This window comes from Bos grunniens, chromosome 13 (assembly GCF_055505025.1).
Source record: "Bos grunniens cultivar Pamir isolate PY7600 chromosome 13, Bosgru_T2T1.0, whole genome shotgun sequence".
NCBI lineage: Eukaryota > Metazoa > Chordata > Mammalia > Artiodactyla > Bovidae > Bos > Bos grunniens.
Genome location: NC_141177.1, coordinates 62,737,142 through 62,752,877, shown reverse-complemented (window position 1 = coordinate 62,752,877; position 15,736 = coordinate 62,737,142). Strand labels below are relative to the sequence as shown.

At 36.3% G+C, this 15,736-nt stretch overlaps 1 protein-coding gene across 12 annotated transcripts in view; it reads left to right on the top strand.

Annotated features, from left to right (window-relative positions):
• The window catches only part of MALRD1 (MAM and LDL receptor class A domain containing 1), a 754,524-nt gene that overhangs the window by 338,690 nt on the left and 400,098 nt on the right, over positions 1-15,736 (top strand). For all 12 annotated transcript variants that reach the window (XM_086334563.1, XM_086334560.1, XM_086334554.1 and 9 more), the window contains 2 exons: positions 8,617-8,793; positions 12,106-12,268. In XM_086334563.1, coding sequence (XP_086190689.1) covers positions 8,617-8,793; positions 12,106-12,268 — 340 coding nt within the window. The remainder of the gene's footprint in view (positions 1-8,616; positions 8,794-12,105; positions 12,269-15,736) is intronic.

Below are 15,736 nucleotides of genomic sequence, written 5' to 3'. Positions count from 1 at the left end.
AACATACACACATCTCTTCTTATCTCTTTACCTGACATTTTCCATCTCCTGTTTTTCTCCACAACACCTATCATCACCTTATAGTCAAATTTGATTTTCTCCCATAATAATGTTGCATGAGAGCAGGGATTTTATTTGACCACTGCTGTACCTTGTAGTATAAACGGTAACTGGTGCATAGTAGTACTTAATAAGCATCTATTGGATAGATGGGTGGATAGGTGGAGAGATGTCTATTTTTTTAAGTGCTTATGTATTTTAGTTTATTATTACTATTGCTAAAATATTAATTAGGTATGTAAGATACTATATGTCAGCCTCTGTTGAAAGCCAGATCTCAGTGGCTTATAACCAGTAGCATTTATTTCTTGCTCTCAAGTGTGTCAGTTGGCATAGAAAAATAACAGCAAACATACACTCTTCTTGTTCATATCTCCATATAATTCTATGTTGTTTTAATTGTTTTAGTCACTGAGTTGTGTCTGACTCTTTTGTGACCCCATGGACTGTAGCCCACCAGGCTCCTCTGTCCTTGGGATTTCCTGGGCAAGAACACTGGAGTGGGTTGTCATTTCCTACTCCAGGGGATCTTCCTGACCTGAGGATCAAACCTGCATCTTCCTGCATTGGTGGGCAGATTCTTTATCATTGAGCTACCAGGGAAGCCCCATAATTCCATGTAGTTCCAAACTATATATCTGTTCTGTATGTCCTATATATCTGGGACCCAAGCTGATGGACCAAATCCTTGTCTGACACATTCTGTTTTTAAGTCAGAGGGTTAGAAAAAGAAAGCACACGTAAAGCTTTTATTAGGGCCTCGTGTCTACTAGCTTCCACTGGTCAGAGCGAGTTAAGTGATCAAGCCTAACAATGGGGCACAGCAGTATTCACTACAGTTGGGGAGCTTGGCAAGGACAGAAGATACAGAAAGTCCTTAAAAGAAAGGGAGCTGATACATGGTCGTATTTCATGTTGGTCCAGTGGTTGGGTATCTGCCTTCCAGTGCAGGGCATGCAGGTTGATCCCTGGTGGGGGAACTGGGATCCCACATGCTGCAGTACAACTAAGGCCATGCACCGCAACAGCTCCGAGTCTGTGTGCTCTAGAGCCCTCGTGCCACAGCTAGAGAGAAGTCCCTGGGCCTCAGCGAAGATCCTGTGTGCCGCAACTAAGACCCACCAGTGCCATAAACGAATAAGTAAATATTAAAAAACACACTTCCTTAAATATTGTTATCACTCTCCATATCATCTCGTATAATCCTGTAACCTTTTAAAAATCTGGAATAGTGCTTGGTCCATCACAGGTTGAAGAGACCTTGAATGATAAATAGGTTGGATGTGTTTGTTATCCCAATTTTGTGGAGCACATTGAGAAGGAGATAGCCAGTCTAAGGCTGTGTAGCTATCAAATGTCAGAGTGCAGTCTTCTTCTGTGGATCAGAATGCTTACCACTATCATTATATTGCTCATCAAATGCATTCACCTCCCAAGGAAGAAAAAGCGATTTCCATTTGAGGGATCTGAAAAACAAAACTTAAAGAACGTAGATGACTGGGATGAGAATACACAGTTGAAAGCTGTAATGAGATTTTCACCTGAGGTGTGTGATCTCAGTACCCAAATCACGTCCCATTCTTAGCTTAGGGAGAATGGCTGTAACCCCAGTGGTGAAAGGGAATAAATAATTCAGAAAGAGAACCAAGGCATTGTGGACACTGTTGCTGCTTTAATTATACTGCTGCATGTGTTCTGTGGCTGATGTTTCCAAGGTGGAGAGGAAAGAGCTGCCAGAAACAAGGGCAGAGATGTGAAATATCAGTTACACACCATTAGTCCCAATTTTCTGGTTTACATTTTGGAATAAAAATATGGAATTTTAAAGACTGTCTGAACTGTGTGGTTTTCATGTTGGCTTCATAACAAAAGAAACTTTAGGTTGAAACTGCAGAATCTGATGAAGCCATATGTCTCATAAAGGAAGTTGATGTAATCTTACTATAAGATGAAAATGAAAATAAAAATTAGGCTTTTAATAAAAATATTGCTTTTGATGATTATCAGTCAGTGTTTTGTCGTGACATCACATTAGCTGAGATGGGATCAGTGTATGTAGGATCACTTACATTGATTTGCTTTCAGTATAAACATTATCTATGGCATGTTCCCCCTCTTGATTAATGAAACAAAACAAATAAAAACTAAAAAAAAAACAAAACCACAAACTATTGACCTCATGTCCAAAATACAGTTTTGTAACCTGTAATTTTATTTTATACTAAAAATGGCTAAAGTGAAGTAGATTATTTCATTTTTACCCATTTCCTCAAAAATCAAACTCTTTCCACCGTATCTCCCTTATTCCTTTTGGATGAACTCAGTTTTTTCTAGCAACCTAGGATTGAAATACCATAGTCATCTTTGGCTTTCCCCTTAAACTTGCCCCCTTGCAGATCCTATTAACTCTCAACCCCAAAATATTTCTCACATCTGTTCTATTTTTTCCATTACCTCTGCCATGTCCTTGACTCAAATGATTGAGCTTCTTAACTGCAAATCTTTATTACTTTTCCTGAATAATTTTTATGCCACAAGCTTAGTTTCTTTCCACTTAATCCCAGACGATTATTACTTGCTCTTTTTAGGTCATTCTTCTCTCATTTTTTAACTTCAGGTTGTTTCTAATAATTTTCAAATCCATTCTCAATTATGGATTGTACTGCCTTTGTTTCAGTACTTTGATGACAGAGATTCTCGGTTTAAATCTAATTCAGGAGGAAAATAGAGAAACAGCTGTTTAGACAAGATTAATTACATTTCTAGGGAAAGTAGACAATCTTAACCATGCAATTGAATCGTATGATTCTTTGCATTAGTGTGTGATGATGTTGTCTATTCCCAGAGTAGATAATGATGCGGAATGATGGCAAAGTTAAATAGCTTTCCCTTCACCTTGAATTAGACCTTCAGAGTAGATTATTTTGGAAGAATTGTTACCAGACATTCAGGTTTAAAAATATTATCCCAGAGGAAGTATCTGTTTTGCATTATGCCTTCCATCTTCAATCAGAAAAGCAAGAAGTACATTTCTTTCAGCAGAACACATTATTGGTGAGATACCTGAGTTATTTGGAAGAATAGATCTGTGATGACATGGCATCACAACATACTCTTTGCCAACTGAAAGAAAAATTGCCTATATACTTTTCTGTGTTTTTTTTAATTTGCACTTTCTATTTTGTATTGGAATATAGCAAATTAACAATGTTTTGGTAGTTGCAGGTGGACAGCAAAGGCACTCAGCCATACATATACATGTATCCATTCTTCCCCAAACTCCCCTCCAATCAGGCTGCCATATAACATTGAGCAGAGTTCCATGTGCTATACAGTAGGTTTTTGTTGGTTATCCATTTTAAATATAGTTGTGTGTGCATATCCATCCCAAATTCCCTGTCTCTTCTCCCCATCCTTTCCCCCACCCCTGCCACCAAAAGTTCATTTCCTAAGTCTGTGAGTCTGTTTTGTAAGTTAGTCCTTTGCATCATTTCTTTTTGTATTTCACATATGAGAGATGTCATGTGATACTTCTCCTTCTCTGACTTCACTCATTTGACGATCTCTGGGTCCATCTACATTGCTGCAAATAGCATTATTTCATTCTTTTTAATTCTGTGTAATATTCCATTATATACATGCACCATATTTTCTTTATCTGTCTCTCTGTAAATGTCTGTAAATCGTAAATAGTTCTGCAATGAACACTGGGGTGCACGTATCCTTTCAGATCGTGTTTTTCTCCGGCTATATGCCCAGGAGTGGGTACTTTTCACCAGTTGAAAGTTTCAGAATTCAGCATGCATATTACATTGATTAGTTACTAGAATTACTAATTACTAGAGTGAGTATTGGACTTCCCAGGGGGCACAGTTGTAAAGAATTCGCCTGCCGATGCAGGAGATGCAAGAGATGTAGATTCGATCTCTGAGTCGGGAAGTTTCCCTGGAGTTGGAAATGGCAACCCACTCCAGTGTTCTTGCCTGGAAAGTTCCAAGAGGAGTCTGTGGGATACAGTCCAGGGGGTCACAAAGAGTCGGACATGACTGAACATGCATAAGGAACGAGAATGAACATCACTATATAAGGTATTCATATTTTATTTTTCCAAGGAAAGTTGTTACTAAGTCAAGGGCGTTTCTTGCATCTGATGATACTTAAGATTGAGAAACGATATTAACTCTTTGGAGAATGCTTAGCAACAGTTTTTACCATGTCCACACCGAGTAGCTTTTGCTATTGCTGCCAAACCAGCTGAGTTATGGAATTTCTGACATCTCTCCTCCTCTGCCTACACATCTTACCAGCTTTATTTGTTCTTGATCAAGTCTCCCTTCCTTCTACAATGGGTGGTATTTGTTTCAGTGGCAAAATGTGTGTGTTGTATTGTGTATGCTTTTAGGATATCACAGCAGCTTTTTACCTTCTAATACTAAGCTGTTTGGTGTGCCCATTACATTTATCTCAATATAATAAATTTCATGAAAGCATTATGCTTTGGGAAAAATCTGTACTTTGAAAGGAAATACAGATTCTGAAAAAAATTTATAAATGTTGGAAATATTTCTTCAAGGCATAAATGAAGAAATTTGAGACTCAGTGATTATAATCTGAAATATTCTTGTTTTAGTGTTCTAGTGTAGTTTTGTAAAGTGATTTAGCATATATCTAGGGAAAAGTTTTGTCCAAAGCCTGTGGTCTATGCGACTTAATATTTTTTATTATGTCTCTAGAAAATAAAACTGGACAAATAACTGACTTATTTTAAATTTAAAACTTTAAAATTTTGTCATCTTTTATTTGAGGGAGATACTAAATACCCCAAATGGAGAAGACTGTTAAAATACTTCAATTTTAGCTGGAGAAAGCACTTTCCTCCAATTGTTCTTTTGGTGCTCTCAAATACAAAGATACTACACTTAAGATTCATTAATTTTGGTGGAATACAGAGTAATGAGAAAAGGACAAAGAATTTGAAGATTTAAAAAGCCTAGTCAAGCTCATGCAAAAATATTAGAATAAATCCAGATGTGAGCTGATGGAAATGAATTAGAAAAACAATAAAAAGGAAGATTATGTTAAAAATAGCCAGAGATTAAAATACAATTACAGAAGAATGGAATTAGGAAGACAGTTGGATATTATTTGCAAAGTTCTGAGAAAAAATGACTGTAAGTCTAGAGCAAAGCAAAATTCTTTCAAGAATGAGGGTGACAAAAGGCACTCAGTATGACATCCACAATCAAATGAAAAAGTGAATTTACTGCACCAGACTCTTACCAAATGAACAATGTAAATGTCAACATTATAAGACAGAATGAGCCAAACCAAGGCTGAGATGCAAAAGGGAATAGACAGCAAAGTAAATGACAAACACACAGGTAATTCTTAGCTACACTAGTGGATGACGAATGTGTGATATGACCAGAATGTTTATGCATTCTTGGGGAGTGTAGACGTGGATGGAGTTACTTTTGAAACCAGTTTGGCATTGTGTGTGTTAGTCAGTCGTGTCTCCTGCACTGCAGGTAGATTGAGCCACCAGAGAAGCCCCAGTTTGGCATTATCTAATATAATTAAATATGCATGCTCTGTGACCAAGCAATTCCATACCTAGGTATATCAGGAGAAATGTACAAACAAACAAATCCTCAAACAGGATCAACTCAAGAACTGCTGATGGTATAATGGTTACAAAACATATGAAAACATATGTTACATAGTCATATAGTGAACTATTATACAGCAGTCAACCCCTAAACTGCGAGAACATACATTAGGTTGGGTGGGTGAATATACAATGTTAAGAAAAAATTAAGTTGCAGATTATAAAAAGAATGAGTCCATTCATCCAAAGTTTGATTCTCAACAGTGTTTGATTTAAATTGGACCTACATGGTGCTCCATGTATATGGTCACTATTCTAAGAATTTCAGTGTTATTTAGTCACATAATGAGCTAGTAAGTTAACACTGTAAGAACTTATTTGGTTTATATGCAAATGAAGAAAATATGAACACAAATGAAAGCAAAGAAATAAAAAATACAAATTTCAGTGTTCTGTGAACCAGGGAAGATTCCAATGAGGGTCTGGAATCAACAGAGAAACACTAGAGGGTTCAAATCTGTTTGTGAATTTTATTTTCATAAACTTGAAGGTAAGCATATGACTTTCATTATCCTTAAAAAAAAGCCTATATTTTATGTTCATTTTTCTATATGTATAATTACATTTCATGGGGAAAAAAAAGTGAAAGTGTTAGTTGTTCAGTCATGTCCAACTCTTTGCAACCTCATGGCCTGTAGCCTGCCAGGCTTCTCTGTCCACAGAATTCTCCAGGCAAGAATACTGGAGTGGGTTGACATTCCCTTTTCCAGGGGATCTTCCCAACTCAGGGATTGAATGCAGGTCCTGCATTGCAGGAGGATTGTTTACTGTCTGAGCCACCAGGAAAGCCCAATATATTTCATAATAAAATATAAAATGATAAGCGAGAAAAGTTTGAGTTGCACAATAGATTAATAGGTCAAAAGTGGTCATTTGTGTGGAAAAAATTGAATTTAGATTCTCATTACTGACAGAGAACAATAGAGGCCAGATGGAGTAAAGATCTAAATATGGAAAGTAAAGCTATCAAAACTTCGTGAAAATTATCAAAGATATATTTATGATATTAGAACAGGGAAAATTATTTTTCAGTGAAAATTTAAAGCACAAACCATAAAGGAAATGATTGATATATTAAAGTTAGAATTTTTTTTTTCTGAAGGGCAACCATACAAAATGAAAAGACAAATCATAGATTACAAGAACTTATTTTTCACATAGATAAATGATTGAGATTAGTATAGAGAATATAGGATTAATTTAAATTTGTGAATTAATATAAAGACAATGGATTCAATAGAGAGAAAGAGCAGAGAATGTGAATAGTCAAAAACTATAGTAAAATACTTGAGTGGCCTAAAGAGTCTCAGTAATTAGGGAAATACAAGTTAGAATATCACAGAATTATTTCAGAATGGTTACTGTGGCAAACATTAAAAAAAAAAATTCATGATACGATGTGTTGGCTAGAATATGAGAAATGCACACAGTTCTGGGTGTAAATGGTAAACCACCTTTGAAAACAACTAAAGTTGACTAATTACATATTCTATAACTCTGAAATTTCATTTTAAGATGACTTGTCTTGGAAATACTCTGGCATGTGTTTACAGAGAGAAATGTACAAACACATCCATTGTAGGACTTTATATTCTTACTGTCCTACTTGAGAAGAGGTATACCAGCTGCAGACTATTCATACAATAAATATTGAATCTGGGTATTCATTTAATTGAATACCCTAAAGCAGTTAAAAATGAATGAATTGATTCTGTATGTATCAATAGAGAGAAATCTGAAAAGTATGTTTTGAGTCAAAAATGCAAGTTCAAAAAAAGTATGAATATTATTTATGTAAAAGTTTCTGACACATAACAGTATATATTTTATACAGAAAATGTTTGTTTGAGATAAGGATACAAAAATATGCATTGGAGGAATTCTTACTATATTCAGGATGTTAGTTCTTCCTAAGTTGATCTATAGGCTTAATGCAACCCCAATCAAACAGAATCCCAGGAGATTATTTTATGAATAAGAAAAACTAAATCTAAAGTGTATATTGAGAGGCAAAAGGCCCAGAATATCCAATGTAGTATTGAAGGAGAACAAAGTTGGAGGACTGACACTACCGACTTCAAGACTTATTATAAAGCTTCAGTAATCAAGACAGTGAGGTAATGGTGAAAGAACAGAGAAATATTGGGTTGGCCAGAAAGTTTGTTTGGGTTTTTCCATTCCATTTTATGGTAAAATCTGAATGAACTTTTGGACCAACCCAGTATTTTATGGCAGTGACAACTTTGGCTTTAAGTCCTCTGCAACTAGCATGTATATGATACAGAGATGTTATTAATAAATGTTTATTGAATAGCTTACTGTCTAAATTAATTAGCTTGTATAAATTTCTTCTAAATTCTGTAATATCAGAAATTATCTTATGTAAATACTTCTGGGTGAATACTTTTGTTTGGGTCTGTCTTGCAGCCTTTGAATTCCAACTATGTGGGGATATCTGAAACAAGCATGAGATGTTAGATTCATTGTGAAAGTGGAAGAACAAAGTTCCTTTACATAGAGAACTTGAGGGTTTAATCTTACCTTGACTCTGGTCCCTAATGCCAGCACCTGGGATTCCTTTGGTTCCTGAAGATCATCCAAGCCCTGCTCTTGAGACTCCCATTTATTCAGTGAGCTCTGAAGAGTTTTCAGTAATGTCCATCTGCACTTTCACTATTTTCATAATCAGAGATATCCAGAGATATTTGCCGTTACTAAGACCATGAACCCCAATTTATATGCTTACAGTAAAGCAGTTCAGCAGATTAGAAAATGATATCAGATATTCCTTATAATGTTGAATGTGAAGCATACTTTGTAAAGTTTATCGTGTGCAATCTTTAAAGAAATGGAAAAACTGCAAAATGATACTTTTCTGTTATTTCAAGGTCATTTACCTGTGAACCTTCCAAGTCCACCAGAAACTACAGTTCCAGTAACACTGCCTCCACACAACTGTACAGACAGTGAATTTGTTTGCAGGTCTGATGGTCAGTGTGTTGAAAATATCCAGAAATGTGATTTTAGATATGACTGCCCTGACCAATCAGATGAATCCTCCTGCGGTATGTGAATTCCTAAATTTTGTATTAAATATAGCCATAAAATAGATAAGAAAACACTAGTGTAATCTCAAGTAGTATTGTAATGTTCTAGTTAGAAGTCTTCAACCTGGTTTAAAGCAGTTTCTTAATATAAAAGGTTTTTGTATAGAAAATGATAGAAGAATCAGCATACATTCTTCTATCATGTCCAACAAGAGGTAAGTGTCTTTAATATTTTAGATTCAAAATACTTGTTTTCATGACCTTAATTTGATTCTAGGGCTATCATTTACCAGCCCTTTTTAAATTCATCTTCATTTTGTCTTTATTCTTCAATATCATTAAATGGAAATATTTAGAGAAGAAGCATAATACCCTCAAATAAGATGAATCTGTTCAAGTTTTGCCATTGTCAAAATACACATATACAATGAATACCATGTCAAATGTGCAGGGTTAATAAGAAAATCAATCCTAGTACATGTGGACACTTCAATAGCTATATACTGTTGAAAGATGGTATCCATTTCTTGGCATCTACCAATCTATGACTTTTAAAAAATGGATCTAGGCAAATTATTTAACTTAAAAGTGAATGTCACAGTCAGAGATACAAACTGAGAGGAGGAAAATTAATCTGCATCTGAATAGGCAAAGCACAGGATCAGAAGAAATAAACACTTGTGAATTTTTTCCCTTCCTTGCCCATAAGTATTGATTATATGTGAATTTATCATAATATTGCTCAAATGTCTTGATAATATTAAAGATTTAGAACATACAGACAGTACAGTGTATCAGTTCAGTTCAGTTCAGTCGCTCAGTCGTGTCTGACTCTTTGTGACCCCATGAATTGCAGCACGCCAGGCCTCCCTGTCCATCACCAACTCCCGGAGTTCACTCAGACTCATGTCCATCGAGTCAGTGATGCCATCCAGCCATCTCATCCTCTGTCATCCCCTTCTCCTTCTGCCCCCACTCCCTCCCAGCATCAGAGTCTTTTCCAATGAGTCAACTCTTCTCATGAGGTGGCCAAAGTATTGGAGTTTCAGCTTTAGCATCATTCCTTCCAAAGAAATCCTAGGGCTGATCTCCTTCAGAATGGACTGGTTGGATCTCCTTGCAGTCCAAGGGACTCGCAAGGGTCTTCTCCAACACCACAGTTCAAAAGCATCAATTCTTCGGCGCTCAGCTTTCCTCACAGTCCAACTCTCACATCCATACATGACCACAGGAAAAACCATAGCCTTGACTAGACAGACCTTTGTTGGCAAAGTAATGTCTCTGCTTTTGAATATGCTATCTAAACTTTCCTTCCAAGGAGTAAGCGTCTTTTAATTTCATGGCTGCAGTCACCATCTGCAGTGATTTTGGAGCCCCCCCAAAATGAAGTCTGACACTGTTTCCACTGTTTCCTCATCTATTTCCCATGAAGTGATGGGACCGAATGCCATGATCTTCGTTTTCTGAATGTTGAGCTTTAAGCCAGCTTTTTCACTCTCCACTTTCACTTTCATCAAGAGGCTATTTAGTTCCTTTTCACTTATAGTGACATTCTAATTTGTCTGTGTCAGCCTCCTCAAGGAATTCTAAAACTTAAAAAATATAAATACACATGTAAACTAAATGAGGCTGAAGAAACTCATAAAATCAAAGCTGATCCACTCTGTGAATGAGATGAGACAGTAATTAATTCAAGTTGGTCAGGAAGATACACAGTGTATCACAGATGTAGGATAATGGAAGATGTTGTGGTATTCAGTCTTCTTCATGGGAAGACAACAGAATCCTCTTCTGATCACACATAAGTTATCTTTGTAAAAGTTTACACAAAATCTAATTAATTACACCTAGTGAGCAATTTTAGTGAATACAGATTTTCTTCTCCGTTCAGCTTAGAAATTTTAGTAATGTCATTGATGATTGGATGGGATGTTTTGTTAAGTTTCGTTAAGTTCTCCAAATGTCCTGAATGAATGCTTACAATTAAATTATCACTTTAAAATCATAAGGATGTTTAATTTTGACTAAACATGAATTATTGCCATTTATTTCTGAATAAATTGTATGTCTTTCCTCCTCTATCTCTTGTAAGATGAACTATTGTGATAAATCTTCCTGTCATCTACAGTCTTACATTTGTAATTTTTTCATTATAATAAGAACACAATATAAGATTTACCCCCTTGATATATTTTTAAGTGTACAATATGGCATTGTTGACTATAGGTATAATATTGTACAGCAGATAGCTTGCCTGAAACTCTGTCCTATAATTTTTTAAAAACCTATACTTTTTAAGGTCTTTTTAAAATTATGTGAAGAGCAAGATTCTATTGAATACTTAACCTCTTCACAGAATAATCATATGATCAATATTAATATCAGTGATTAAATAACACACTTGAATGTCATGATTAAAATCACTTTTTTTGATGGAGTGTTTCCTTCTCAAATTTTATGTTAAACTGTGAACCCAAGTTTCTAAATGGTGGTAGTGGTAGTCTATGCCGTTATTGTTTATACCATCTAAAGATACCCATGGTTGATTCATGCTGATGTATGGCAGAAACTGTTAAAATATTGTAACATAATTATCATCCAATTAAAAATTGAAAAAAACTGGAGTTTTGGTTTTTATTTGTTTTAACACACCAGGCTTTCCATTTTATACACAAAACCTCATTGAATCTTTAAGAAATAGAGGATTGAAACAGACAGACATATGAACACATGCAGAGAGAAAGGGAGGGGGAAAGGAAGAGAAAGCTTTTGTTTTTACACACAACCTATGTATTTTAAAAATTACTGGTTTTTTTAGTTTTTGATATTGGAATACAGTCATAAGAATATTGAAAACTTTCAAGGAAAGAGATTCAATATGAAAGCTGTTGACAATCTTATTGCTTTGAATTTAAGTAATTTGGAATTTAGTTTTCCAGTAATACTGTGACAAAAGAACAGACTTATCAGAACTTGGAGGTCATATAAGCAATGTAAGTGTTGTGTCAGAAGAGACTGGTGATGCTTAAAGTGCTGCTTTAGGAGCTAATTAAAACCTTACTTGTTTATGAAAGCAGATTCTTCAGTGTGTGCATTTATTTCCACATTTCAGTGACTATACATATTTGAATATAATACACCTAGATTTCTTTAAAACTCTTTGAGTGATTACATAAAGCATTAGCCTAATTATTTCAGTAATGTTGAAAAGTTTGATTTAAAATTTTAAAAATCCCCAAGAGTAAGAAAGTGCTGATGCAGATGGAAACTGCCATTTATTGATACAGTTTTGTGATTAACTCATCTTGTCTTTGTCCCATTCTCTTCAAGCTATGGACATTTGCAGTTTTGAGAAAGGAAGCCTGTGTAAATGGTACAAGCCAATCTCAGAAAAATTAATTAAAGATTCAAACACATTCAGATGGGGACTTGGTAATGGAACCAGTATTCATCATGGTGAGGAAAATCACAGGCCGTCGGTGGATCATACAACGTAAGTGACCACATATTTGGAAAATGTCTCTTAGGAACTGTTTATTAAGCACTGCCCAAATTCCTGCCTTGCTCCCTTACCCTGTTGCTGCTAAGTCGCTTCAGTCGTGTCTGACTCTGTGCGACCCCATAGACGGCAGCCCACCAGGCTCCTCTGTCCCTGGGATTCTCCAGGCAAGAACACTGGAGTGGGTTGTCATTTCCTTCTCCAATGCATAAGAGTGAAAAGTGAAAGTGAAGTCACTCAGTCGTGTCCGACTCTTAGTGACCCCATGGACTGTAGCCCACCAGGCTCCTCCATCCATGGGATTTTCCAGGCAAGAGTACTGGAGTGGGGTGCCATTGCCTTCTCCGCCCTTACCCTGTTAGTGCTCTTGTAAAGATGAATGTTTAAGTGAGAGAATAAGTGGACTAAGTATATTCTTTCTTACAATATTGAAGAAGACATTTAATTAAAAAAGTAGTAAATGCTCTTATAAAAGTCATAAAGAGAAAATTAATATTGTATATTAATGCATATGTATGGAATCTTGAAAAATGGTATCACTTTTCTTGCTTTCTTAGCTGCTCAGTCACGTAGACTCTTTGCAACCCTTTGGACCATAGCATGCCAGGCTCTTCTCTCCATAGAATTTTTCAGGAAAACACAGTGGAGTAGGTTGCCATTTCCTCCTCCAGAGGATTTTCCCAACCCAGGGATCAAACCCACATCTCCTGTGTCTCCTGCATTGCAGATGGATTCTTTACCTGCTGAGCCATTGGGGAAGTCCCCCAAAATGGTATAGATGATCTTATTTGCAAAGCAGAATTAGAGTATGGATACCAAGGGGGTCTAGGGGAGTGGAATGAATTGGGAGATTGACATATATACACTATTGATATGACACTGTGTATAAAATAGATAGCTAACGAGAACCTGCTGTAAAGGACAGGAAACTCTACTCAGTGCTCTGTGGTGACCTAAATGGGAAGGAAATCCAAAAAAGAGGGGATGTATGTATACATATACGTATATATGCTTCCCAGGTGGCACTAGTGGTAAAGAACCTGCCTGACAGTGCAGGAGACAAGAGATGTGGGTTTGATCCCTGGGTGGGAAAGATCTCCTGGATGAAGGCATGGCAGCCCTCTCCAGTATTCTTGCCTGGAGGATCTCATGGACGAGGAGCCTGGTGGGCTACAGTCCATGGGAGCGCAAAGTGTAGGACACAACTGAAGTGACTTAGCACACACACGCACACATTACACATATAGCTGATCCATTTTGCTGTGTGGTAGAAACTAACACAACATCGTAAAGCAACTATAATAAAAATTAACAACATTTTTTTAATTTAAAAAATTTAGAAAAATACATTTCATAGACTGCCTTAAAAGTGTACGCAACTTATTATACCTCATGAAGTCTTTGTGCATTAATATTCATTTTTATTGTGTTTCAATGTTTTGCAACTGTTTGATGAGGATAGATGACACAATCCCCATTTCCTTGGTCTCTATGTTCTTCTCCAAGTAAACTACTCCTTTACATACAAAAAAGTCATAGAAACCAGAGAAAAGCATGCATAAGTAAAAATAATTTGTAATATTGCCCAGGATCCAGAAGGAGTTATACACTCATCTCTTCTCCAAATTTCTTTTCCTCTTTTCTTCCTTTTCAAACTTCTCCTCCATCATCTTGCCCTTTTGCTCTTCTTCCAGTCTTGTTCTTTATCATCGTTTATTTTGGTCTTTTCTTTCAAGTTTTAATACCTCATTCCTTCCCCTGTTTTGTAGTCTGCAAATAATACTCCCTACAAGCTCCCATTTTTCTTTTTTCCTTTTAATGATTTCAAGGAACTGTTACTGAAGACGACAAAGAACTCCCCGTTTATATTACAGAGAATCTTTTCAAAACCTTTATACCTTCACACTTCTCTGGTAAAGCTTTATGACCCCCAGCTCCTATGGTTGCTGCTTCAAAGAAAACTAAAGGCGTATCTGCTGTCCAGTCCATTGTTGGCCCGGCCAACTTGACCTTGCATTCAAGGGGATCACTGTGTCTTTAGTGTTCAGTGACTTTATTTTCCTGGCTGACTTTTTCACCCTGATTTTTTGAGCTCTCTTTTGTTGTGTTCCATTAAAATGGTTCCAGTTTTACCATCATTTTATTTAAACATCTGCAACCACGTTGCCCAAACTATATAGAGTAGCAGATATGAATGCTGCCATGTTTTGATCACTTCTGACAATTGGCAGATAAGTTTTGTAATTTCAGTATACAAAAGTTTTCTCAGGCTGCTTCTCTCATAAAAAAGAACAGGGTGATTTCAGAAAGTGTCTGTGGCTCATGCAAAGCTGTGCTTCATTAATAATCTATATTTTTGTAAAGAAAAAGAGAGACTCATTTCGAGGTGGTAAAAGTGCAAATAGAACTATGACAACATATAAGCAGAGTAATATAATTGACTTTTAACTTGTTTGTCTCTGCCTCTCACCCCCACCACCTCCAGTAGACTGCAGATTCCCTGAGGAATTTCAAGGACTGTGATTCCCTTCCATTGCATTATTTTAAAGATTCGTTATATAATTAAGTACCAGTAATTATTTGCTGAATGAGTTAGTTGATGATTAGGATCAATATATTGATACTTTATAATTAAAGGCTGCAAGGCACAAAGTTAAATATATCCTAAATAGGAATACTTAATCAGATAATGTTTAATGGATGAGCACTACAGGACAGTGAGTCCCGGAGAAGGGTGCAGTCCCTAGGCTTCCATCTCCTCTTGCCTTCCTCTCTGTTTTTTTTCTTTTTCCCTTTTACTTTGTGAAATAGTTCTTATGTGTCATTTATCCTACTCCCTGGTTTGTAGAAGAACTCCAAGCTTCCCTATGGCTCAGATGGTAAAGAATCTGCCTGCAATATGGGAGACCTAGGTTTGATCCCTGAATTGGGAAGATCTCCTGGAGCAGGGCATGGCAACCCACTCCAGTATTCTTGCCTGGAGAATTCTATGGACAGAAGAGCCCGGTGGGCTATAGACCACAGGGGCTCCAAGAGTTGGACATGACTGAGCAACTAAGCACAGCATATAGCACAAGCTCAGTTTACCCAAATTCTCTTTGGTCTTTTTGTTGTTGTTGTTTTATTTTTAAAGAGCTTTTCCATTTAGAAAATATTTTTTTCTCTCTCAGGTATCTGGCTGTAGAGATTTAAAGCCAGATTTTTAGACTGTTGTGTCTGAAATAGTTTTCAAGAGCACTCTTGAAAATACAAAAGCTCTACACCAATTCTTTCATTCTATGATTTCACTTCACCTTAAGGCAAAGACTGCTTCTGGCTTAGGGTGGTGAAGGTCATTCATAAGTTAGTACAAAGAAAAACAAGTCACATTACTGTATTTCAGAATATTCTCTCACTTTATATACCTAGTGAAGCAGTAGAATGTCTATCATGATGGAGTAGGAATATGTAGGGAGGTTTTCA